At 42.5% G+C, this 25,235-nt stretch overlaps 1 protein-coding gene across 2 annotated transcripts in view; it reads right to left on the bottom strand.

The window, feature by feature from the left end:
* Positions 1-25,235, bottom strand: part of SND1 (staphylococcal nuclease and tudor domain containing 1) — a 2,043,911-nt gene that overhangs the window by 198,559 nt on the left and 1,820,117 nt on the right. For both annotated transcript variants that reach the window (XM_085653683.1, XM_085653684.1), the window contains exon 19: positions 9,215-9,338. In XM_085653683.1, coding sequence (XP_085509809.1) covers positions 9,215-9,338 — 124 coding nt within the window. The remainder of the gene's footprint in view (positions 1-9,214; positions 9,339-25,235) is intronic.

The following is a 25,235-nucleotide window of genomic DNA, read 5'->3' as shown; positions in this document are numbered from 1 at the left end:
TTATGTTATGCTTCGATACTAAAAATATTCCGGCATAGACTTACTTAGATGTTACGTTAAAGACCTATTGATGACCAATGTTAATTGCTGTGCCAAAGTTATTTTGATTCAGATGAAGGCGTCAGTAATGCATGGAGGGATGCCAAAACGACCGTTACATAGTTTGACCAACTAGTACATTTGAGACATGTCTGAAAGAATAAGACTATACTACAGCATTAACTAGTTCTACATGGTTGAAGAGTCGGTTTGTGTTAGAAAATATGTCTATCTCATACGTAAATACACACTTAATAAGCAAGTTCTTCATTTACACTTGTGTCACCTGGGCAAACAATATGTGTTAATTTTTTTATACAAATTGTTAATATTAATTAAAATGAAATCACACTATAACGTTCTATTTTTCTTTGTACTCCTGGGAGCTGTTGATTATTTAAGTTGCAAATCTCTTTCGGTAATAAATATATGCAATATTCTACTCCCCAAAGAATAGTGCTTCTCAGGCATTTACCTCTAACACTTACCTCATACATAGTACATCAACTCTGGTTACTCACTGAAGTTGTATTTTTTGTTCTGAAGGACCATACTGCATCTTTGCCGCCAAAGCTCGGTTGAGGCTTTACAAAACCCAGGGTATATAAAAAGGTTTTCATAATATTAGATGCCCGTTGGTCATAACATTCTTACATGTCTACCACTTGCTGTACTTAAGTGCCACTGGACAAAGAGAGTCCCCTCCCTCAATGTGGCAGATTCTAGAAGATAATTGTTGAGGAGATGGCGGGCAGTGGCTCAACACCTCACTGAGCAGAGGGTGCTGCAGGAGGGAGGGTTTACACTGGTCCAAGGAGAATATGACCACCAAGAAGGTCACTACTCTGGCTGCTTTGCTGCACTTTGTCAGTCCTTCTCTTTAATACAGAGGCCACATGAGTAACGTATGGTCATGTTGGACTTTGGATGCTTACTAAAAGAACTACTACCAAACTAACGGTCAAGCATGCCATTTACTTACAAAACATGCAAAGCCGGTCAGGGTCAAGACTGTGCTGCAAGTGAGGCGGTGAGACTGAAAGACCCACTGAATTTAAAGGACTGTGGTTTAAGATCCATACCTCACTGTTAGAATGAGCCCTAAATATTTCCATCCCATGAACACGCCTTGCGATCCTTTGCTCTGTGTTGTACATACATTACAGTTCCTTTAGCTTTGCTTTACATTCATACAATACTTTGCTCTAGATCCAAGAGTTTCCTTGGCTGTTGGTAGTAGAACTCATCCCTTATATTGCGATTATATCGTGGACCTTATTTCAACGATGTAAACTTATATGAAAAAATAGAAAAGTTGCTACATGCAGATATATCTCAACTAACTATCTGAGGGAAAGAAATGCCTCTCAAGGGATCTGGCCATGACAAGCATTGTGCTTACGGTGTTCCCTTTTTTTGACAGTTCTGTAGCTCTCCGGACCCTGATGAGCCGACCCTTGAGGCCGAAGGACACAAGAGAAGCAATTTATCCAACTGGGTGACAGGTGGGGGGAAGCAGGCACCAGTTGGGCGTTTGGGCTGGTACTCTAGAAAGACCAGTATTGGGTTAGCAAACTGAAATTAAACATTGGTTTATTCTTATATGCCCTGGCCAGTCACAACCCGCATTTCTGTGGGTTCCCTTAGGTAACTGGAGAGCACAACTGTGACGAGAAAGGATATGTATTCATGCCAAGGCAGACATCGGAAAGGCAGGGAACACGGAGTTGGGTCCAGAAGACCTCCAACTCCTACCACACCAGTTATGGACAGAAAAGGCTGTATCCATAACAGATGTCACCAGAAATACAGCACTGGATCCACCGCATCACAAATGGGGCATCTAGACCCAAATGTGAGAAGCATTAAAATATTGGAGAAGCAGGAAGGCCTACAGCCTCATTGGGTAGATTAGGACAGGAAGCAGTACTAAAACATTAGCATAGCTTACTTTAGCAGATTCACAGTAGGGGTTAACCATGCATAAGGTCTCTAAATTGCATCTTGGCAATGCCTGTGCCACCAAACCATACAAAAGGCAACATTTGCAATATTCTGAAACGACTGCCACAAGAATTCAAGACAACAATCTATATGATGAATTGGTTAGAGAAAATATCCTCAGCCTTCAGTGCTGGTCTCAAATGCCTGCCATCTGAATTCATCTTTTCCTTGTGCTGTGGCTTTTTCCACAACATATTTCAGTGCCTCGTTGATCCACCCATTCACAGAGCCAAGAGCAATCCATCCAAACCTCGCTCCAAAAGCCACTCCTGGCACACATAACCCTGACAAATGAACATTCTGGGGTTGGAGCGGGCTTCCATGGGAGCGATAATACACAAAGTGATGATAGAAGGGCTGCTTTGACAATCCTCTGTGGTGTGAGCTGCCGGTGCCCTTACACTTCCGCAGTGCCAGCTGAAGATCCGCTACAATAGTGACCTATTAATAAATGTGTAGACTCATCCTCTTGAAATGACCTCTACATTAGCACCACGGGGTGATGGATGAGCTCTTACCAATGTCTATTTTTACTGCACAACAAGCTGTGCGTCAAAGCACAGTGAAGCAGCTACATGCCCGGGTGTTTTTCTGTGCAACATGATCACATGCAGTGGATGACCATTCCATGCTATGAACATTCACTGGGTATGCTTTCCACCACCACCGGGTACTGTGCTTGCACTATCCACATCCGTTGGATACTGCAGTCTAATTTTCGCATCCATAGTGCATTGAGTCGGTTGTCATTAGACCCTGTTGGTAATGACCCATTCCAGCTCCTTATCTTTCCCCCATACTTTGTGAGTTTAGCCTCTCTCTGCTTCCTACCCACTGAGCATTCAACGTACGTTTTCCGCATTCATTAGTAACGCGCATTTGTTTTTTCCTTACTTGGTGGTAAGCGTTTTATGCATGCTGTAGTGAGAGGGTGAGGTCATCAACGCGTAGATCTGAGACTAGGTTATTTACATTGAGTGAGGATGAGCTGGGGGGTGAGCTGCAGTTGACTAAGGGTAGCGAGGGTGAAAAGTTACAGTCTTCTCAGGGAGTTAGTGCGAGTGTAGGTGGGGGCGGGGGTAAGGAGCTCAGAACTCAAGAGCCAACCAACAGGGTTGTCTTACGTTTTGTTGCAGCAGTAACTGCCCCTCCTTCCCTGTAAGAGTTCTCCCTCCTATTATGATTGAGATCCTGCTATTATCATCCTCAATACACTATGGGCTTAGCCAGGAATTTGGCTCAGGAGCAACTCGGTTCAATGTCTTCTTTATTCCTTTTATTGCAATCTCCAGTGGGAATATGTGCCCCAGTCTCTTGTCCCCAGCTGCAGGCTAAGCTTCGCGATTTCCCTGGTTGTCTCTCGTGGAAGCTGCAAGTTGCACTCCCACCCTCACAGCAATGATTCTTATTTCGCGAAGAGCGTAGTGGCAGCCGCGTGAGGTAGGCCGGACGTTCTGTTTGAGGCAGAACTGCACGTCAGTATTGGTCTTCGGCAGCAGAGGCTCTCAGCAGTGGCCATTGTGACCTCCAGACAGAAGCCCTCGCGGTGGTCTCTTTGGGGCAGTTCAGCACTCCATGTCAAGGAAAGAGTAGCAAAGCACAAAACGGAGTCCAGCAAGAATAATTAATAAGTCCAACAGTGTATTCAGAAGTAAATGTGAACAAAAGTTCTTTTTATTCTTCAAGTTTCTCCAGATCCTGGTCTTTTTCAAACTATATCAAAGAATCAGCTGCTGTTCCTTTTATGTTGTATAACAGACTAGGAGACTGCAACCAGGGCTGGTGTCTGCCTGGGAGTCACAGTGGCTACCCGAGTATGTGAAACACTTCTTTTATTGTTCAAGAACTTTGTATTAGAAAAGTGTGGAATGGGTTCAATCCCAGTTTCAAAGACAGTTTCCAGACAAGGGATAATGATTCACATTCAAAGGCTTCAGAACCGGTTACTGTTTGTTCCCTTCCAAATGTCATTTCCAGGCTGCTCTTTAGACACAAGATTTGTGCAAGGCTTGCACAGCAGGAATCATTGAGGCTGGCTTCAAGCAGGAGCACCCAAAACATGGGCACAATGAAGTGTGCATTCTCTGCACCTGGGTGTCACCTAACTTTGACGCAGTAATCAAAGACATGGGGCAGGCCCTGACTAGAAACATACTTGCATAGAACAGAAACAGAAGTCCCACCCTCACATCTATCTACCAAATTTCAGCACTCAGGAAGAACTAATCAGAAGTCATGCGTTAAAGGTAGCTTTTTGTCCCCACCATTCAGACATAGAAATGTAGGTAAAACCTTTTTATTGTATGGGGGAAGCTGCCACCACCCATCTCGTACATTCTAAACTAGGGACACCCAAAAATGATTCCACTGGCCCCAGTACTCAATACAAAAAGTCCTATTACCACACATGCGACAATTCACTGCACATATACACATTCGACATACACACAGAATGTCGGTGCAAGGTTCTGGGTTGCACATCAGAGAGCAACTTTACACAAGAGGGGTCAGTAGACCGCATTCTCACTACCAAGGGAAAAATGCCTGGTCACATTATAGATTCAAGAACTCGGTGCATAGTCACAACCGCTTTATATGATACACCCTCTTCAATGCCTCCTATGAGTGCACGCTTGGTGTGCCCCTAGAGATAAAAAAAAAGGCGGCCCTGAAACTTGCACTGTCAGGGTCAGATCTCACTAGACACATGCTAGATTAAGGCGACACCGAGTCAAAATTAAGGTCAGATTGCCAAGGGCAGGGAAATACACTCATTTAGGATGGAGGGGACACACGATCCAACAACTATTCAATCAATTTGGTGCTGAATCTACCATTCTCCATCTTGGACCCGTCCTTATCACATTCATTCTAAACTGAACCACTCCTTTCTACATCCAGAGCCACAATGTCAGCTTTAATCACAATTGTGCACCAAGTGTGCCTTTTTCACATCGATTAGGTATTGGCTTGTTGTGGCACAACAGCAAACTAGAAGCAGCAGCAACCAGGATCTATATCAGCGAACTTAAAGAGTGGATTGGCATTAAAAAGGTTGGGGCTTTCCTACAGCAAATGGAGTGCCGAACAACGTTTAAAAAGCTATACTTCTTTTATTCAGATTGTGTGGTAGCAGTAGCTTGTAGCCGTGGGATGAGGAATCCTGATGGATGTATAATGAAGCATCTTTGTTTTATCTTATGTAATAGACATGGATTTTTTCCGATTTAAATTTAGGAGCCAGAGATGCAGGAGTTATTCTGACCGATGACCTAAAAACAAGACCTGTGTGCATTTGTTGTCCTGAAGTCACCGGATACGGACTACCTGCTTGCGCTTGATAGGTGGTACGGAATTAAGGCAAAGGGGAGTTGCCAGCGAGTACACCAATCCGCCACCTGGCACCCATGCGCACGACACGTACCCCTGAATTTGGACTGAGAACCTTGTTGTGTCTGTGTGGTAGAGTTGGACAAGCTGAGAGTGGAAGGCACACCATCAGCCACAAGGGATCCTAAAACGGATTACCCCATAAAAATGTAGCGTGACCCTGCCTAAGCAGGTGTATGAGTGGGGACTGTTGAGAGAGTGGAATGAGTCACTGTGAGGGCGGATCCTTGGAGCCGGTGCTACCATTACAAACTGAAAAGCAAGGTCAAATTAAGAGGGCAGATAGCCACCCAACCTGCAAACATATGTGCATGCAAGTTGGCACAAATAAGCAATGCCTAGGGCTGGTGCAGAAGGGGAGGTAGACAACACAGTTTAAACTTAGAAAGGAATGGCTGTGGTTGTATCTATGTTGTGTGGACGTCTGTGATACAAAACTAAGCCATGCATGAAAGCAAGGAAGTACTAAAGATGAACTGAGCCTCTTTGTGTAGTTATCTATGATTATACCAGTGCTTTACTCCCACCACAGATTTGTGAGGAAAGTGTCTATTTTTATTTTATTGAATTGATTTGAAGAGGAGAGTAATCATCCATTACACAGCTAAGGAAAGAGGAGGCATGCAGTACTGCCCCATGCTTTGGGAAGATCCGGGGGAACGACTGATGCATGAAGGGAGGCGTCTGAAAGGTACCTGGAGGCAGGTATGGGCGATATCTTTATTGTCAAATTTAAACTGGTTAGTGTGAAGCACAGTGCAGGGATTGGAGGAAAGAGGGGTTTAAAGCATTTACTGGTACACAGGTGGGCTGAAGATGATGCTCTGCAGATGGAGGAAGAACAGAAGGATAAGTATGAAAGGGCGAGGAGGGCTCCTGAGAGAAATAATGATATCAAAATGAATGCCGACTTTGAAAGACAGATTTTTCAAAAGGGCGCAGGTGGCAGGCAAGATAGAGTACCCGTTAGTGTTAGCAGTAGCACTATATACGATGGAAGCAAAGAGTATATTTAAAGAGCTACATGAGTAAATCAGAGAAGGAAGCCCAGATAAATCACTGTGTGAAAGTGATGTTTAATTGTTCCAAAAACAGGGTTTCTGGTGAAGTAGCTTAGCTTGCAGTCGGGTTAGTGTATGCACCTAGCTGCTGGAAATTGTTCCAAATGAAGAGTGATTAGAGGAAGAAGATCTAGAAATAGAATAAACCTTCATCCTGTAGAAGGGGAGTCAACTTTTACTTTGCAGCATGGCAGGGCAGGAATGTGGAGTTAGAAGAACATGACACATAGATGGGTCCCCGAAGGAAGAGGGTTTATTATCTAGTGCTGTATAAAATGGGGCATAGGAGAAGACAGGATGTTAAGCCTTGAAGGGATTAGCTGTGATGTATTATGGAAGAGATGGGGAGAGTGGTTTAGCAGGAGAGGAAAAGGACTGCGGAGAACTGTTCTCTGGAGCTGAAAAGAGTAGCGAGCAAGACTGACACTACTCTAGTAGTTCATGGTAAAGTCATGTGAAATGTAACGAGAGGGACGGATGGTTATCAGGGTGGTGACGTTGCTAAGAGGCGGGATCAAGCAGGGGCAAGGAGAATCTGAGAAGGGTAAATAAAAACGAAGAATGAGTTTGGGGTAGAGATGGGAAGATTATGGCATGGTTCAAGAAACTGAAACCTGCTTGCATATATGAGATTGGTTTTATTATAGATTGCCAGTTTATTCTAATGTTAATACAGGTCAAAGTATTGTGTTAAAATACATGGAATGGAAGTAGGTTGTGATGGGTTTAGGTGAACCCCCTTTAAATTACTACCCAGGTTCTGGACTTGGCGGGGAAAGTAGTGGTACATGTGTAATAAGTGGCTCTTCGGAATTGTTGGTAACAGTGGCAAATGCTGTTAGGAACCAGAGGCTGCCTCTGCATTAGCAATTTATGCAGTTTTATATATTGCGAGGCGTTAGAGCACTTTACACCGAGAAAGTCAAGGGATTACACACAAAACTGGGAGATTATAGAAAGGAAACAATAACATTCTTTTTGAATAACAAAACAATTTAATATTTATATGGAATTCCATATACAGTAAAAAGGAATAAAATCAAACAATGTGTTTAGAAGCAGAAAGCAGGCAAGAGATGTCAAAGTGAAATTCTATATCTATTGAAAGCGAATTAAATCATACAGAAAATATACAGAGGTGGGAAGCAGACGGCACAAGAAATGTTCACAGGAGAAGGTACCAGTATCCGAAAGCTGGGGAGAGAATGAATGAGGCGCTCTTCAAGCAGAGTAGAAGTGGCTTTGGAAGAGAAGTTTCAGCGGATTCTTAAAATCTGCCATGGAGGTGCTGATGGTGTGTAAACTGGGGGTGGGGGCGGGTGAGTTCTAAACCCTTTCCGCACTCTCCGCGTAGAGTAAATGAAAACCTAGCCACTATGTTCCAGGTCTGCTAAAGCACTGCACACCCATTGCACACCAATGAAGTACGATTTTAAGTTTTGACAGTACTTTTGTTTTAAATACAAACTGTGTAGCTCGAGTGTATGGATTCCTATGCATTCTGACTTTGATTATTTTAACTTTCCTGGTGTTTACCAGCCACGTTCACCAACGGGAAGGCAGACACTGCGTAAGCCAGTGCAGCCTTTTCTTATGTCTCTACTTATCGTTCCATTTGTAACTCAGCCTTTGCCAGGTCTGTTCTGAAACCAGCAACTTAATTAAACTGCACCCTGGTTTCAAGGGTTTTGCCATTTACTAAAATGTTATTCTTCGTTTCACCAAGTCTATTTGGGAGGGTGGGCCTATCTGTCACTATAGTTGATATTGTTTCAAACTCTGCAAACGAACTTCACAAGGCTGATAAGCTGAACCCAAGCCACCAAAAAGGAGAAGTCCCTAAGCAAACTGGGGTTGTAAGTGGTAAGTCATCGTGATGGTTTCCAGCCCAGAGGTAAGGGCCTTTGTAGCGCCCTCAGTCTATTTAGTACAATATGGCCTTCAGCATTCTTTGCTACTCACAGTGGACTTGGAAAAGCAGCAAGTGTGCCTGACCCATGAAGGTCACTCCATTATTTCGACACACTGGATCATCAATACATACACACGCACACCTATAAGTCACTCATCCATGTCAGACACTAGTTAAAGCCACCATTTCTCTTCAGCTGGGCAACTGGATCATTTTATGTTCCTTTTGGTGGCCAGGAAAGTCAATTCTCCTAGCCGATCGTGGGTACTTGAGTCGAGACTAGGCGTGCTGCTCGGGGCATGGCAGGCCATTCCATTAACGCTATTTGGGTAACTAATGCTGCTTTGTCATCGAGGTCATTTGAATTTCTCTTGTGGTTATTGCACTTAGCCGTACAATCAGGTCACTGCGAAGAAGCGTTGGTAAATCAGTTCATCATTTAATTCTCTCTCAGTCTTGGGATCATGGGTAATTAACCGTTCTGTCTAGGACCGTCTGGCTTTAACGCTTTCCCTTAGTCATTTTGTGGTAATTAAATTTCACTTCAACAACTTACCCTAGTTTTGGTGTCCCTAATGTCACTATTCATTTTTGTTTGCGCAGGTAATTAACATACGTGTGTTATGTGTGTGAGAGAGAAGGAAGGAAAGAAAGGGCTAGGTTTGAGCTGAATGGAAAGAGGGATGGAAACAGATGCAGGAGGGATCGAAAATAAAAAGGCAAGTCCAGATGAAAAGGAAGGGGAAGATGAGGGAGAGAGACTTTGGGTTTTATCCTTGCTTTTGACTATTTATGCTATGCAACTTACCACTCTCCATCTTCAAACTTGGCAATGCAGTAGTCCCCACGGCGGGGTGCGTATGATCCTTCAACGGGAGGATGGCTGGCAATGTCACTTCTCATATTCTCCATCAACTTTTCAAGTTGGGCTCCTAAAAGGAAGAGCAAGCACAGAGGACGCTGTAAGGCAGTTTGCTTGCGCATGTTGGCACACATCTCCCACAAACACACCACAGCTACCTGGCAGAAGGCAGCTAAAAATAAGCAAGTTGTTGACAGAGGATGACTGAATGCACAGTAACTCTCCAGATGTTATCATTCAGGGGGATGCGAGCCGCACGGTCAGTGTGATCATACACAGCATGCCTTTAGAGGTTGGAAGCAAGTCATTCTGCGATAAACAGAATCTAGTACTCAGCAGCTGCCTAAATCAGATAGACGAGACCATCAACTAGCTCCCATACTTTGGGCTGTAGGCAAATCAGGTACAATGTGGGTATAGCAGTGATTTTTTTTATCCGCTCCCTACTAACACATTAAATATAGAGTAACAGTTCCGTTGACTGTGTACGAAACTTTCCTCCAAAATGGTATCATAATCAGCTTTACAGATTGTTGTAGCCCAAACCCTATATCCAGACATTGTGTTTCCAGATTATGTCAACATATTTTCTAAAAATATAATTGTGTGTCCATAAGGCTATGCACAAAATTGACTAGGTAGACTCCTGTCATAAATTAACTTAAACCATTTTTTGGGGGTGTACGGAGCACAGGTAGCAAGGATAGAAGTTCTGGTTCGTTGAGCAGTTCAAACCCCTCTGGCCCCTCAAGACTTACTGCTATCACTTCCATTCTTCAGCATTCATAAGTGACATCTCAAGGCCACTCAGGCTCGGTGTCCAAATCCAGCCCTAGGTTAATGATATGCAGGCTCCTCTTTGTGTCAGAGATAAGTGAGACCAGAAGTCCCCTGTACTAATAAACCTGGCCATCCAATTTAGTGACAGAAAAATCAAGGGACACGCAGACGTTGAGTCTAAGCAGATTACTAAACACTTGCCAGAAGCTTCTCAATCCAACGTTTTTGGCTCTGATTCCCACAAAGCCTTAGTGAAAAATTGGGGCCTGAATGGGTGCTGAATAATAAATAAGTTTTTTCCCAATAGAAAATGCCAACAAGAATATCACACTTCAAAACCAAGGAGAACGACCACAGTGGCAGGGGCCTTGGTAAATTTGCCTTTTGATTACAGCAGTGGTTCCCAAACTTTTTCGACCCGCGGCTCCCTTGACCCACTGGCCATTGCCCATGGCTCCCCACTGTTATTTTTTTGGTAAAGTGAGCGAGATGTGAGCCCGGCCTCAGGAGTACTTGCATTTTAATCCCTGAAAATAATTGGGATAAAGCTGATGAAGGTATTATAATCATATATGCAGGGTGTTTTGTATTACTAAGGAGGTGCCTCTAATAAAATATTCCTAGTTACACTTCTTTGCCCATGCCTTTTTTAGACTACCTTCTCAAACTTTTTTATCTCATTTACAGTGCTAGATAGCACCCCTATGCATGTAGGACCCATTTCCAAAGTGTTTCTGCGCTTGAAGAATATTTGCATGCACTTCCATTTCTACCCATGTCATAGGTGCCAACACACCTCTCCCAGCAGGGTGACTCAAGATTTTGCAAAACACAAACATCTTTATTTTTGCAGTCTACTCCCTAAAATGGCTTCCAAATCAACGCAAGTAAAATACATTCCTCCGATTTTGTTTTTAAACTTCCCTCTTTCTTGCTTCCAAATGTTGGCATTTTGCTGTATATGGTTTTTTACTTCCCTGTGCTCAAGGAGAGACAGGCCTGTCTGGAAATGTGTGTGTAGTGAAAGAAATGTGTACTGGAAGTACCTTTGATTCAAGTGTTTAAAAGACAGGACAACTGTACTTTCCTGATAACTTGCATTATTGTAAAATGCATTTGGAAAAAACTAAAACTATTAACGAGTCAAAGAAAACAAATCAGGCATCTTCCGCCTTCTTTGGGAGTGTTGGAACGTGGGGGATCCATTGAAATACGGAGGTCATCTCCCTCAACATGACAGCTGTAGGAATGTCACTTCCAAATCATTGACATCATGCGTTTACCTGAAGCCAACAGACCCTTCAACATTAAATGCATTAGAGTGCTTGAAGCGCTGCTCCCCTGGCTAGGTCTGGTGGCTTCCCAAGGAGCCACGGCTCACAGTTTGGGAACCACTGGATTACAGTAATGTTCTATGTGCAAGTTCGGAATGGTGTCAAATCCCCTAGAAGCAGAAAGTTGAGATCACTGAGAGAAAAAGATTGTTGCGCATCAAAAATGACACTGTATGCAAAAATGTCAAAAACAAACAATTCTGCACTGCCTTCTTTTAGCCATTTCACAAACCAGTACCTGTTCTGTAGGGCGCCGTTTACTTTAGCCTGATCTATTCAGAACACAGAAAAGAAGTATTTCTCCAACAAAATGTTTCAAAGCTAACAATCAAGGTTTGATGATTACACCCAAATCCAGATTTGTTTTAAGAGATAAGCCTGTCTAAGTTAGTATATAACATTGAAAATCATCATCATTATGATCATTAAGAAAATGTTCATAGGAGATACTCAAATTTACCAAAAACCTTATGATTCTCTTTATTACTGTACATGTCTTACTGTAGAGCAGTCATATAGTAGGTCCAGGAGGGCCAGCACCAATGAGGATTTTGAGAATATCACATCAGTTAAACTAACAATAAAATATAAATCTCTGTGCTTTTCTGGAAAATATCACATGGACCTGGCCATTTTGGATCCGAGGTAAACACCCCTGTGTTATTGTTCATGTACTCTGCTCATATTTGCTTTTTGAATGGGGGTTCATTTCTAAATTGCGGTTTTGTTTGTTGACACTTATGATCTTTTTTTGCTGTAATGCACAAGGTGATTGTTTTAATCAAATTGCAAATTTTAATCCTGCTCTCCATTAAATCTGAATAGGTTTTTTATGAAGTTTCTGTGCGTACTGTGGTTGTTTACGTTCACTTTTTTTGTAACATTTGTGAAATTTTCAAGAAGGAGCAATGTAATTTGTAGCATATGCACAAGAAAAAAAACAGCATGGTTTACTTTAACCTTCCATTGTGCACAGTATGACACGTGCAAGGTGGGCAACAGAGCATTTTTGGGTGAATTCAAAACCCAATGCAAAAACGTTCCGATATTTGGACTTGACGTTTTTAAATTTTACTGGCTTAGTAGACTATGAGGAATAGTACATTTTCAACACGATTTGGGGTTTTGAAGTCCAGAAGACAATCATCCATGCTTATACTTGTGGCAACATTAGGAAGAAATAAGTGCACGTAAAACTATCAACAAACCAGTAATTCGGTCTCATAGGAGAGGGCTGCAACATTGATAGCTTAAGCTGTGATCTATTGAGTTCACAGAGAGAAATGTTCTGCAGCAAGGGCAGCTCCATGGAGAAATTAAAACCGAATGACCAAGCATGCCTCCGGGAACCATCTTTTAGATGCCACCTAGAGTAACACCCACCTTCTACACTATGTCCCCATTTGGCTGGCTGTGCCTGTTCATCTCATATAAATCATGATGTTCTGCCAAAGACTATTTCATTAGGTTTACAAAACAGTGATGCATGGAATGCATTCAGTTATCTCAGCCACTGGTAATTACTCTGGCCGCATTCCAATCCATCATTCATTTGCACACCATGCTACCTTTGTTGGGACCCAGCTATATGCAAATCAGTCTTGATCCTGCTCAACAGGAACAGTCTAGCTCGAACTGTCAAGTCAGGTTCCCTGAACAGGAATACAAGCAACCCAGGACCGGTTTTGCCCTAGCTATTGCCTCATCACCATGCAGACTGGAGTACGGTCGACCGATTTGCATATAGCTGGGTCCAAACTGAGGCCACATGGTGTGCAAAATAACCATAGATTGGTATGTGGCCCTGTGTAATAAATAACCAGTGGCTGAGATTAATTCAAGCATTCCATCCACCACTTTTTGTATACTATTTCTTGTGTCACTTTAAGAGGGATGGGTATGCCCAGACGTGGATCCAGTGCACGGAGTCATTGGAAACAAGCTGTATCTGGCTGATGAGCCCATAACTAGAGCAAAACCCTCCTGGTTTGCTTGTGTTCCAGTTCAGGGAGGACTCAGCCTGGCAGTTCAGGATGGACTGTCCCGATTGGAGCAGGGTCAAGAATAATTTCCATATATCCAGTTTAGGGAGGACCTGGCTTGGCAGTTCGGGCTGGGCTGGACTGTTCTGACTGGAGCAAGGTCAAGACACATTTGAATACAGCTCGGTCCAAACTGAGGTGACCTGGTGTGCAAAATAACCATGCATTGGGATGCAGCCCCAAGTAATTACCAGTAGCTGAGATTAATTCAAGCATTCCATCCATCACTTCTTTGTGTACTTTAATGAATATTTCAGATCACTGTTAAAAACAGAATTAGGTGCAACTCTACCAAATGGGATTTGGTTTCCTTGGACCTATGCAATTCTGAGAAGGATTCTGGTGGTGTTTTGAAACTGGATTTTATGTCATATGATTTTTTCCAATTACTTGTGCTCAGTGAGAGAGTGCACATTTTGATTATGGAATGTTTTACATTACCCCGGTGAGGGTGGTGGTAAAGTCCATCTTGGTGTATTCCCAATTAAAATCTTAGATGTATAATAATGTCACTCACTAACCTGATATTGGTGAAAACAACAGGGAGAAAAATATTCAAGGTATTTTTTCTGTTAGGGCTGATTATTTTTGCTTACAGAGATTTGCTGTTGATAAAGCAAAGAGGCACGAAATACATTGGATATAGGAATTCGGCTGCAGGATATATGGAGAATATAAATCATATGGTTTTACAAAATATTGTGTGAAGATAAACCTGAGTGATATAGATCGATACTGCAAAAAAACTTTAGAAAAGAAAGAAACAGAATACAACAACAAAGGACAAATTGGAATGTTAGAGATTTAATAAATCTACAGAAATGTGTCATTCTGCAACAGGTGTATGCAGTTAGTTACTCTTGGATAAAATATGCAGGTTCACAATGCACCTAGTGCCAAAGTCTACCAGATGCGCCCCGGGGTACACTGAAATGATAAATTAAGTAGTGAACAAACAAAGGACGTTGGCTTTAAAATTCACGAGTGCTCACACCAGACCATAGTGGGTCATTGTAGTATAGAAATATCAGTTAATCCCAGACTGTCTCCAGATTGTGAATCACAAGTTTCAGTCTGACAAAGATGCCTTCTCCTTCTGCAGGATCACAGTAGGTACCTGCATGGATGATAGTTTATTTATACAACTGGAAAAGATCCAAGTCAATTCTCTCTGATGCCCTCCAGGCACGGTTGTCATATGCAGAGAATTCTTGGAAATTCATCCCCGTAACATTTGGAATTTTACATGGTTAACGCAACTGAGTTACTATCATGAAACACGCAAGACATAAGAGCTTTGCCCCAACCCTCTGAATTCCTGTTTGTAACTATGGGTTTAAATTCTACCAGAAGTTTCAAATGTGAGACTACCACCTCGGGCAGCAGGTAGACCTCGGCCTCCTAGATAATATGGTGCTGCGCCTAAGCCATGATCACAATACTCAACCAAACAAATGACCCCGGAATCTTACCCTGCATGGCCTGTTGCAGGAGGCTAGAAGCACATGAAGAGTATACTGTGTCCAACTTCCCAAACGGAGGTCTGATTGCAGAAATCACCGCTTAAAATGTCTGACTATACCAAAAATCCGGAAACTACAGCAACCCAAAGAAACTGTAGTAGACTTACGTACTCTACCAACTTGGACCACTATCAATCTATTTCTTCCAATTAAATGCCAACACATTAATTTCAAAAAGGCCTATTCAACACACTATTCATGACATTTAACATACCCTGAAAAGCAACGCTCTCGATACCTATTCCAGTTCTCTCCGTTGGCCGCTGCAACACAGCAATTGAAACTAATTCGCAAACATGCTCAGCTGGTTTTCTATTTGTATGTATACCTTGCTTCTCAGTCCTGCCCCTTATCACTTAATTAAACCTTCATATTAATTCTTATGTGCACTCCCTGACATTTCCTTTGAATTATGGCCAGTTTATGGTCGCGTTGCTATTCCGTGCAGGAGGCTTCCAGAGACAATGGTGTCAAGGGACACTGATTTAGATGGCCCAATAATAGCCTGCTGCACTTCAGTGATGGCCCCACATCTGCTTCATTATCCGAAGAAGCCGCTGCAAACAGCTGCCTTGGCTCTTCCTGGTGGCAAGCCACCCTGACATCTGGCTTCCGATTTATTCTGCAAATGACTCATGCATAAATGCCTTTTTTAATGCTGCCCTCAGCAAACCAGTGCATCACATGGCAGTTTAAATGTTTGCCACCCTACGATGTCAAAAGCAGGGCAGCAAAGTGGCATTACCTGATGCTGTGTTGACAATATTAGAGTTCCATGGATGACCCAACTGCCTGCATCAGGAGGACACTATACCAGAACAGATCCAGATAAGCACAACCATTTATTACATCCTCACAAGAGTCCAGTTTATGGGGGGGGAGGTTCTTTTTACTCTGGAAACTGAATCCATCTCGCCAGTTCTACAAGCCCCCACAATCAACTTTTCTGATACAGTGATACAGTCTAGCACAGCAACACATCTGAGAGACTATAACAGCAGATGAAGGCTGTGTCTGATCTGGATTGTACTTATTTGAAGTATACTAAATGAACTCTTTAAGGATGACCAAGAAGAGGAGCACATGGGGCAAGAAGAAATTTCCAAACGACTGTGCCAATCCATCACAAGGAGGAGGTGGGCACAGAGAAGCAGGCTCTCAATTTGACCTCTTCCAGACAAGCCACTTTGGTGTCAAATGGTTTTAATGAGGATAGGCTGCCAGTCAAAAACAGACCAAAAATCACGGGGGACATTCAAATGTTAGATAGGAATACCTTGTTGTGAACTGGCTGAACAATGGGTGGCTCTATTAATCAGTTAAGTTGAAAGGATGGCCGGTCCTGAATGACTGCACACATTTTTAAAGTTAGAGTATGCTGTTCGTATTATGAAGCACGGCATGGTGTATTATTCTTACTTATTGGGTGCCCCATCATACCCAGGATGCCCAACGTCATAAGCTGGCGCAAAATGTGCACTAGTGGATAACAGTCACCCAACTATGCAGCCACCTTTACTTTGGGAGATGGTATTGAAACTCCATTTACACTAGTATTGTGTGACATTTAATCTTGTTTTTAACAATTATAGGTATGCACGACAATGGTGTGAAATGTTACCACCCAGTCATTTCCTCATATTCCCTTGGATATCCTGACATCTATCAAACCCATAAGTGTTAAAACAACGCAAATGACATTACCACCATCAATAAAGTTTGAAAAGGAGTCAAACATTACTTTTAGAAAGCCTGCTTCTTCATTATACTTCTTTTTTCATAACTTACAAAAAACTGAAGAAATGTACATTTTCTGGTGAGGTTCCCAGCTCATGGTGTGCTTGAGATACAACCCAAAACTATTTTAAAACAGTCCAATAAACTGTCAGTGCCAGCAAGCCACAACAAGCAATGGCAAAGCCAATAGGTCTCTGCAATGCCCGAGCTCCGAAATATTGGCGTTGTCAATATGACTGTCTTTTAGCGGAATTTGGTCCCCTAACTGATGTTACTGTGATAGTGCTAATGTGTTAATGTTACCGGTTTTCATGTTGATGTGACAGCACCCATGTACAAAAAAAACATGAGTGCTAAGCGAGTAAAGAAGACTTTGCAAAATTAAAGAAAGTTAACTATAGAAAATAAATAATTCCATGCTAAATACAGGAAGAGGCATGACGCATGCATGCCATGGACTAATGGGGAGACAGAAGAGGAGAGCAACAATGGAGCCAGCAAATGAGAAGCCTATGGGCAGGCTAAAGCCCACAAAGTATGTATAACATGTCTTGAAGAGACAGCGCAAGCGCTGTTTAGCCGAGACCTAAAAACACATGGCTGCATCAAAGGGTACCATGAGACTGATCATAGCAGGCGACAGGTGGCCTTGGTGACAAATGTTTTCAACATGTAATGCAGACTAAAACCTGTTCCTTTGAAGTCTAGTAGGCTGAGCTAACACAAAGTTTTGCTGACTTAAGAAAAAAAATCGGACGTTCCAAAATAATACGAAGAGTTACTTGCGCTTTCTATTACTCTTTCAGAATGCAGTTAGGTTGTTCTATGTTCCGAGCGATTCTCTGTACACAGTTGCTGCGAGACTTTAATGGGACAAAAAGACAGTATATTAAGCAGTACTAGTTGAAGACATTTCTATTGTCCCTGTGCTACTTGGTGTGTATAACCTTGCGGTTCTGTGAGCTTTCGAAGCTTTAAAGGCCAATGAGCGCTCAAAATCAACCAGTCGCAGCGGAGTTGTTCTTTTGTTGCAGGGTTCATTTGATCTTGGAACTTGATCTGGATACAATGGGGGGGGGGGGGGGGGGGGGGGAGGGTTGGCGAGGGGTGATCCTTGGGGACTTCAGGGTGAGTGCCCATCCGCCTACTGTATTGAGAACATTGCTACTAGCTGCTAAACCTCGAAACAACGCATGTGGAAGTCAGAGACCTCAATGTGTCTCCTGACATTCTTATAATAAATTGGGGAGAGTGAGGTTTTGGGCCCCAGACTGAAGTCAGACCTGGCCAAGACGTGCTGTGGGCACAGCGAAGGTGGGAGGTCCACAGGTGTTTATAGTACTCATTGCAGTTTAAGAATGTCTGCCTACAGAAAGCACTTATGAGGGCTGCTTTTCTGCTCATATCGTCGTGACTGGGATTGGTATCGGTAATCACAAAGAATTTCAACCGGCATAAGAAAGGGAGTTCTCCAAATCTGATAGGCTGCAACTAAACACGAGGTGCGCTTTATTCCAAGGAACGATGGGTACTCCTTGATAACAGAGAGGGGCAAATATTTTGTTTCCTTGGTCCCTGCAAGAGTCTTGAACTTTGCCAACAAGCACTACATGTGACACGAGTGGTCTCTTAGTTTAGATCAACAGCAAAAACAAACAGGGGGACTTATCATATGGAGAAATTGAAAAGCAAAGCATCGGAGTCTGGACAGACACTGTCTAAACCTGGTTATTACAGCATGTAGGAAGAAGAACGGGATGCTGCTAAAGTACTGTGCGCAAATCTTTGCCTAAATCTTGTTGCACTTTATTTCAAGTTTAAATGACGGCAGCTAAACTCAGTGTTTCCTGTATTCTGTACACTGGTTTGCTATCCGCAGAAAAGCTGATGAAACGGGTCAGCAGCATAGGATGATCACAAGCTTCGCTGTATGTGTTCCACCAGTACCATGCGTTGCTCGTTCTGGATCTGAATCAAAAACATCAAAGCAAACATGGTGAATTTGTCAACTGTGAAACCAGGAAATCTGAGTTGAAGGCAAGCCAGATTTTTCACTTGATCAAAACGGTGTGATTCTGGACTAATCAGTTCATTCTAATTTCTCACTATCTTTGCTGCCACACAATCTTTAAATGAACAAAAAATTGAAATTTCAGATTAAAATAGCTCAATGCATCGAAAATGAAAAGATCTGAATTGAACACATCGGAAATTGTATGCACCCTGTATTTGTAGCTTAGAAATTCAACCACAGTATGGTGCATTATTTTATTCAGGCAACACAAGGAGTTAAACCTTATACTGAGGAAAGCAATTTCTAGACTACAAAACACCATTTGTGGCAGGACTGAAGTTCAGGACACATCTCAGAAAAGCATTTATTCTTCTGAAAGGTTAATAACCCTCACTTTGAAACCATTTTACTCACTTAAAACAGAAATGCTATTTTTTATATTGTGGGCGACCGGCAGCATTTGTATGAAGCCGTTTCTATATACATATGTATACATAAAATGCTATTTCATCACTTAATGAGGTTAATACGCAAACTTTGACAAAGGTTTTACCCCTCCAAAATATTAAGGACACATTTGATCAGTTAGAGACACTGAAAATGGGTAAAATATTAACATTTTGTAACCAATCAACTGAGCTAGATTATTGCCCCAGTAACGAAAACTAATGGTAATATGAGACTTTTTTTTACATTATTAGACAGCACTAAATAAAATGTACATTTCAGAATTATGTTTTGTACACGGAGGCAGGTGAAGTAAACTTATATTCTACTTCTTTGCACATTTTACTTATTTAGTTTACACATTTCTTTTGCTGCGTGCGACAAGGACAATGTGGTTATACAAGAAACAAACGAACCACAATTATAACGGATACCGAATGTGGAGCTACAGCCCAAAAGTTACAATGGACAGGGAAAGATGAACATTGAATCCAACAAATTCAAACTAGGTGATCAGTCAATAGAGAACTGCAGAGAGAAAGGAGAATTGGACAGAGTCCAACGCTATGCAGCTTATCTTAGGCTGGCGTTACTGACATCACATCAAGAGCCCCGTGGGGCAATTCAGGTACCAACCCTTAACAGGAGCCGCCATGGACTCCATATTCTTGCAAATGAAGCTGCTCTAGGTATACACCAATTTAAGTCACATTGATATGTCTAACACAAGATGGTATTCCATGTAGGACAACACCCATGACGGTCTAGTGCAGATGGTATTGTCCTCCGATGGTATACAAGGGTCTGTCAAATGGCTGTGTAACACATCCTAACCCCCTTTTCCATGCAGATGTATGTAATATAAACACTGCGCATAGTGTATAAGCAGTGTAAACATGGCAGCAGCATGAGGGACTCTAACGTCCATCATTGTGGAGCTCTCTGGTACAGAAGCCCCACACAATGTCAAACATCCCTAGTTGATCACTGATTTTTATAAACAATAGGCTTGAATGAGACTATCCACTGAAGCTCTAATTGCTATTCATATATTGTGGGTAAACTGACTTGACACCAATGTCCCTGCATACATTAGTTTTTGCTGCTGCTAGCGAGGTAGCGACCCATCACTGTCTACTAACGGCAAACCCCTTACATCAGTGATATTGTGCAGTAGGGCCAAGTGCAGTGAGGTGGGAAGCCCAGTCCCACTAATCTGCGTCAGTCTAATGCACACATGTGACTAACATAGCAGTATTTTCAGGTATTCACAGAGCACCTGCATCAAGAAACTCTCCAGGGCCACACAACCACCAGCAGCAGGAGTGGAAGTGGGGTATTAGAGAAATACTCAGTAATTTCAAAGGGGTACAGTACTAATCATATTACATTTTGCAAGAATCTTAATTTGGAATCTCAAATCATACCCTAAATAATGGGACCAAATTTCCTATGTGAAATTGACACAGACTTAAATCTATCAATGTTCAAAACTAATCAGAAATACCAAGATGATTCAAACAAAGCATGTGTTGGATCTAGGCAAGGATTTACATTAACTATTAGAAACCCTTCCGTGAACCATACCATTTTTTTTAAACTCTCAAGACTGGATTGGTTGTTTTCACTTGCGTATAAATACGAATATATCAGTGAATCCATTTGTGGTAAATTTGGACGATACTTGCACCAGTCTGATCACTGCAAAGCGATAATAAGCATACTCGCTTTATCTTTACAATCACCAGAACCAACCTGTGTGGCTCGTAGAGACAGTGCCTAGCAACACTTTATACCTACCCAATTGTTGCAGGCCTGTCCTCTGATCAATTGCTTCAGAAGATGGAACAAGTCACCGCAAGTGAAACAAAACAATACACACCAACAAACAGCAGATGGGCAATCAAAAAATTGATTGCTGAATCGTAAATAGTTTTTTTACTTTAGAGTGTGACTACTTATGTCATTTTTAGCCATTGCTATAACACGACCGTCATAAAGAACACAAATGAGTATGGTAACTTCAAAAAATGTTCGAGGAAGGTGAATTAAAACAAATAAATACAACCTCAAAGAACACAAAAGCATTAAGCAATCATGCTTCATCGTGAGAACATGTATTCAGGCACTGTGCCACTCTCTCTTCCCTCATAAGATGAGCATAGAAGGCTTGAGTGGCTGTATAAAGCCCTTCACACCAAAGAAGATACAAGCAACATGGAGGGCCGATGGCTGCGTCTCCAGAGTCATTGCCAGGAGGGTGTCCTTCCATGTGGCGAGGTTCCCCAAGGCCCAGGGAGTCGATCTGAACGCTCTCTGGCAGCTCATAAGCCATGCTTCACCACTCTATTTCTCAAGGTCTCCGTGTGCAACCTCCCTTCATCGAGTGAGCATGACAGATGCCACATTAAGGATGAAGATGTATGCTTGTGCATTTCGTATGGGGTTTCCCACAACAATGAGTTGCCTTTGCCTTAAAAACACTTGGACTGGAAAACGGCAGTGGCTGCAAAACTAAAGCGCTAGAATTTAACTGCCATTTGAAATGCCAGAGATTCGAAATGTAACGATACGTAAAGAAGCCCTGGACACTCGCCATTTGCAAGCCAAAAACTGACACCACGTACCAGCGAGCACCACATTGTGGTAAATAAAAATTCCTTTACCGGGACTGAATTTGATACATAATCATAATAAAATAGCTCAGTAAAATGAGAGGCAGAATCCGTGATATTAGAGTTTCTGAATGGGCTTTATTCCAATAAACGATTATAATCGGATGCTTCAAGTTCCATCACCACGGGGTTCAGGAAGTGAAGTACATACTTTATTGACAAGAAGTAACTTTTATAGTTCATACGTTATAATGGAGCAAATACAGTAGGCGTAATAATTGATAAGGAACTTGACGTGGTACCTGCGTAACCGAAAATGGGTGTTTACAAGGAGTAAAAAGACACATGATTGGTTATGATTTCATGCATAGGTGGATCTATAAGATAATGCTTGACATAGATGCGCGCGCAGCAGCATGACGTGTAATTGACGTGTAACTAGGGGGTGAAGGGAACTTGACATTAGCTCTACATGTGGAGACGAAAAGTCTGGGGGTCAGATCAACCTAATCCCAAATCATATCTAACATCCTATGTTTAAAGAACTATGTTATCCATAAAGTAGGACTCTCGGACAGAATCTATTCTATACTGACTGTGCGTGTGTGTACAAGCGTCTAAGTGTCTACACTGAATGCGAGGGGATGGGAATATTCCATGGTGACAGGGCTATGAATTACTTGCATGAGGGCAGAGAAACCGGGCCTTTTGCTTATTAACTGGAAGAATGTTTACTTAAGCTACTAGGCAGGAATGCATCGGCTGAGGGGGGAAGCAGATAATTCGAAGGTGAAATACAGCTCTTGGCAGAGAATAGGCTGATGTCAGGCTTCGTGGGCCGCGCAGAGAATGAGACAGAGTTCATGGTCACAGATGCAGGCTCAGACTGGAGCTTTCAGAGGCAGAAGGCAAAAGGAGTTTGATGACAGAATCAGGGCCTACTTGCCTTGGACTGTAAAATGGCATAAGTGAACCATATAAAGCCGGTGGCCTTTCATATTTAGGAATGGAATATCCGACATATTCATGGCGGATCTGACAGAGGACATGTTGACGGTGGACGCACATGTATTTGCGTCTTCATAACTGGAACTGGAGGGAACATACATGTACTTGTGACATGCACATAGAACCGTTGGGGTCCAAGATAGGGGACATAACTGACCAGGAAAATCCACATTTCCACATTCCCTCCTTGTCCCCCTACTTGCCCTTCAAGAGATATCGATCTTCATCAATCCATCGATCTGTTCATATAGCATCATCTGTTCTTCTTTCTTCTTCCGGGATCTTGAATGAAATCTTGGTGGTGGAATACACGATGTGGCACACAGACCACAAATCGCTGGTCCACATTGTAGACATAGACAGCAACTGAATAGTATGAGAAAGCCAATACCTAGGAAGGATAAAACTCTCCATCCCCAGGCTGATATCACACTCCAAAACCAACTGGACCAAGTCCAAGTGCCTGGGTTCTGGTGTATCTGGTTTACAATCTTATGAAGGCGGGTGATGGCTTTATATACAGATGGCGAATTTTCTGGTATGAATACGCAGCAACTTGATCCGATGACCCTACAAGCTCCGCCCCTATCAGCCAGGATGACGTCAAGGACAAGACTATTTTGAAGCACAACAATCCGCATAGCAGACTGCTCTTCTGTTAAATTGCCTAAGGCGGAAATAGTCTCATTCACTACTGCTTCAAGGGTTCTGGTTAATCTACGTATCAGCTTACTATTAGTAACAGTACCTATATAGGGAAAGATGCCTTTATTAAAATCTACATACTTGTCCCATGCCGTTTCAGTGTAATCGACAATGGGGAGATCTCTCCGCTTTCTGTTGTGTACTAAATGAATATTTCTGTAGTAATCAGGAGGAGCTAGAAAAACAGGTGGCAAAAGGAATGCAATGTAGCAGGTACCATCCCAATCTGGAGGTAGACGCATATATGCTGTCTGACCACATATGAAGTAGGAGTGGCGAGAAGCTCTAAATGAAGATTTGCCTTGATCACGGAATTCTACTATAGTATTGCATTTACTATGGCCCATAGGTATGGAACCAACCTTTCTTACACACAATTCACCCTTCGCTGGGAATACTGACATGGTGGGCAAGACTAGTTCAACTTCGGATACGACATTTAGAATCATGAGATTAGGTGTAAAATTACCTAATCCATATACTTCATTTTCTAGATCAGTTCCTGTTCTTTTGGGGCGACCCTCCTTGTCAGGGTAGCAGACCTTGAGTAAGACTAGGTTCAGGTTTCCCCATATCCAATGATCTTGGTAAACTGCTGTGTCTGAGTCTATGGAATTGATTAAACTAAACCATGCTCCACAGGAGCCATTATGTGTGAATGGATGTGGAAAGAAAGGCAGGACTCCTTCATAATTCTGATAGGGAGGGAGTCGGCCACACACCCAACAATTGGTGGCATTACTAGTCTGATGGGAATGATGTAACATACTAATGAATGTGTTATTGCGCAGCGCAAGTCTATAAGATAATTCATGCGGAGGTAAGTCACTAAAAGAATGTTCAGTAGTAACATTATAAACATGTCTAGAAATAGGGTAATATATGTGCAACAACATACTCGTAATAATTATTAAAAGACTCAATAAAAACAGAATTAATAATGTCCCCATACAGTGGCTACGCAGTGATTTACAATACGCCTGTCGTTTCAACATTTTCCGAGTATTTTCTCTACTCAGGTCCAAGGGATACATGTCAGAGACAATTCAACCGCTTCACCTTGGAGAGGACTTAAACAATCAAATTGCTCGACTGTTTGGGCCTGAGCTTTAGTTTATAGTTCTTAGAGTCATTTTGTTCAACAAAGGGAAGTTCTGAATCAGTCTGTGAGGGAGTGCAGGGCACAATGTCTATATCCGAGGGTAGTCCATGAAATTTTTTGACGTGGCTTGAATGAATCCAGCCCTTACGGCCCTCGATCTTCACGGCTGTCCTCGTGGTCAACAGGACCAACTTGGGTGCTTTCCACCTGGGCTCCAGCTGGGTCTTTCGGTCGAAATTCCTTACAAACACCAAATCACCCGGAACAACGTCATGGGGTTTCACCTCGGTGTTGTCGGGAAAAGCTGCAGCTACCTGTGAACGACAAGATTGTAGTGCAGACATCAAGGAAGCCAAGTAATCTGTCAGCATATTACAGTCAACATCAGTTATTTTGCGAGGTATAGGCGTCCCCCACATATTCGGTGGTCTTCCAAAGATCACCTCATACGGGGATAGCCCTGTTCGAGAGTGTGCTACCATTCTCATGTAAAAGAGTGCAACGGGTAGCGCTACTACCCAGTCGACACCTTTTTCTCTGCATATTTTGGACATTCTGATTTTCAGGATCTGGTTATGTCTTTCTACGAGGCCTGCTGCCTCGGGGTGTCGGACACAGTGGAATTTCCACTGATATCCTAACAGAAGTGAAACGTGTCTC

Source organism: Triturus cristatus, chromosome 4_1 (genome assembly GCF_964204655.1).
Source record: "Triturus cristatus chromosome 4_1, aTriCri1.1, whole genome shotgun sequence".
NCBI lineage: Eukaryota > Metazoa > Chordata > Amphibia > Caudata > Salamandridae > Triturus > Triturus cristatus.
The sequence above is the reverse complement of the archived record's forward strand: the minus strand, read 5'-3'. Positions and strand labels throughout refer to the sequence as shown.